The sequence below is a fragment of the Sinocyclocheilus rhinocerous genome, unplaced genomic scaffold, assembly GCF_001515625.1.
Source record: "Sinocyclocheilus rhinocerous isolate Xijiao unplaced genomic scaffold, SAMN03320098_v1.1 scaffold2145, whole genome shotgun sequence".
NCBI classification, from domain to species: domain Eukaryota; kingdom Metazoa; phylum Chordata; class Actinopteri; order Cypriniformes; family Cyprinidae; genus Sinocyclocheilus; species Sinocyclocheilus rhinocerous.
The window spans coordinates 570,596-572,303 of record NW_015670983.1 but is presented as its reverse complement, the minus strand read 5'-3'; the positions used below and the strand labels follow the sequence as shown (position 1 = coordinate 572,303).

At 33.7% G+C, this 1,708-nt stretch overlaps 1 protein-coding gene across 1 annotated transcript in view; it reads right to left on the bottom strand.

Moving 5' to 3' along the window:
• Nucleotides 1–1,708, bottom strand: part of mars1 (methionyl-tRNA synthetase 1) — a 45,132-nt gene that overhangs the window by 42,523 nt on the left and 901 nt on the right. Inside the window, exon 3 of the mRNA XM_016546603.1 lies at nt 750–828. Within this exon, the coding sequence (XP_016402089.1) occupies nt 750–828 (79 nt within the window). The remainder of the gene's footprint in view (nt 1–749; nt 829–1,708) is intronic.

The following is a 1,708-nucleotide window of genomic DNA, read 5'->3' as shown; positions in this document are numbered from 1 at the left end:
TTATCTGAATTTTATATTAAACATATTTCATATGAATATTTAAACTTGTACATTTATCGATTTGAATATTGCTTGATCCACAGCTACTCATATTTTAACATTTCATCATTAATTTGAGTTTTCACAATAGTCGATTCCAAGAATGCATTTTGAAAATATGATTTAAATTAAATCAAACAGATGCAAATAATTAATAATAAACTATTCCATGATTTTTTTGAGTGCATAAATCTGAGCCGCTTCATTGATGTATGACTGACGTATATCCATCACATTAACTTTATCAGTTAGTTTTTATTTTGTTGTTTAAACTGTTAAATCAAAATGCATGGAAATTTTACATGCAATTCAAATGCATAAATCTTATGCATAAAATGTATACCCTTTCTGAGTGAAGTAAGACATGCTGGTCACATCGTGGTCCAGAAACAGCCTTCCTAACTAACCTAACTAACCTAAACCTGAAGCGATGGAAGGTTTCGATGGGAATGTTGTAAACCGCGCTGTGCAAACATGCAGACTTACAGGATGCCCAAAAGAGAAACTAATCCAGAACATGTTTGTTAAAGTGAATCCGAGCCAACGAGAGGCATTTAAACTATTTTATCTGATGCATTTACTGTAAAAACTTTTTTTTTTACATGCTTTCTTCTCAAACACATTGTGCTGTATATGTAATCTGTTGCGATTACCTAACTATAACAATAACCTGTGGTCTCATATTCATCATTAATCTTTGCGATAGTCACCTGTAAACTTGTTGCTTCCCATTCCAGCCACTCGTTAGTCGCGTCAGTCGCCTTCTGGCCGCTGATGTCGAACAGATATCTGTGGAAACATGCAAATAAACCATTATGTCTTTGCAAAATTTGTTTGACATATTAAATTCGATATGCATGCAGTCAAAGCCTATTGCCATCATAATAACACTTTTAAAAAAAATAATGCACTACATTAAATATCAAAAATATTAGTAAGACAAGTACCTGGGGTGGTTGCTATGCTAATGTGTTGCTATGTGGTACCCTGGGTACCCTAGCAACCACATAGCAACCCCTTAGCAACCAACCCAGGTATCTGGTTATGTTTGTCAGTATGAGACTGTGACGGATGTGTAATGGTTTGTACATTAAAATGACTTTTTTTACTGTATATAATTTATATAATCATTTCAATCCACTGCAAATGTGCAAACAGAGCAAAGTGACTATAAACTGGGTTGATCAACGATCTTTAGTCTATAAAATCTTCTGATAATCAACCTGTTTATCTGCATTACCTCTAAACAGGACTAACCGGCTCTGCTATTTAGGCAGCAACGGTTTTGTTTTATTTATGCTTTCATTGTTAATTGTTGATTTTTTTACTTTCTCTTTTGGTCTTTAACCGCAGGTGTGTGTTATTTTTCTTCAGGGGATGCATTTACATTTTACTTGGAGCCATAGTTTCATTTTGCTGGTAATTACGAGCTGCGCATTACCTTTTTTGCACTACTCGTGACCCGACATCACTTCACAAAACTCTATGATTTTGTGAAATAAACAACTGATTAATTAAAAGAGTGTATTTGCAGGAATATCACGACGTTGGACTAGTAATGTTGGGTGAACTGTAAAACTGTCTGTCACCCTACTGAACATATTTATTTGTTTAAAAAATTCATTTTTAATATAGATGGTACAGTGTAATCTATTGTGTTGAATATTGA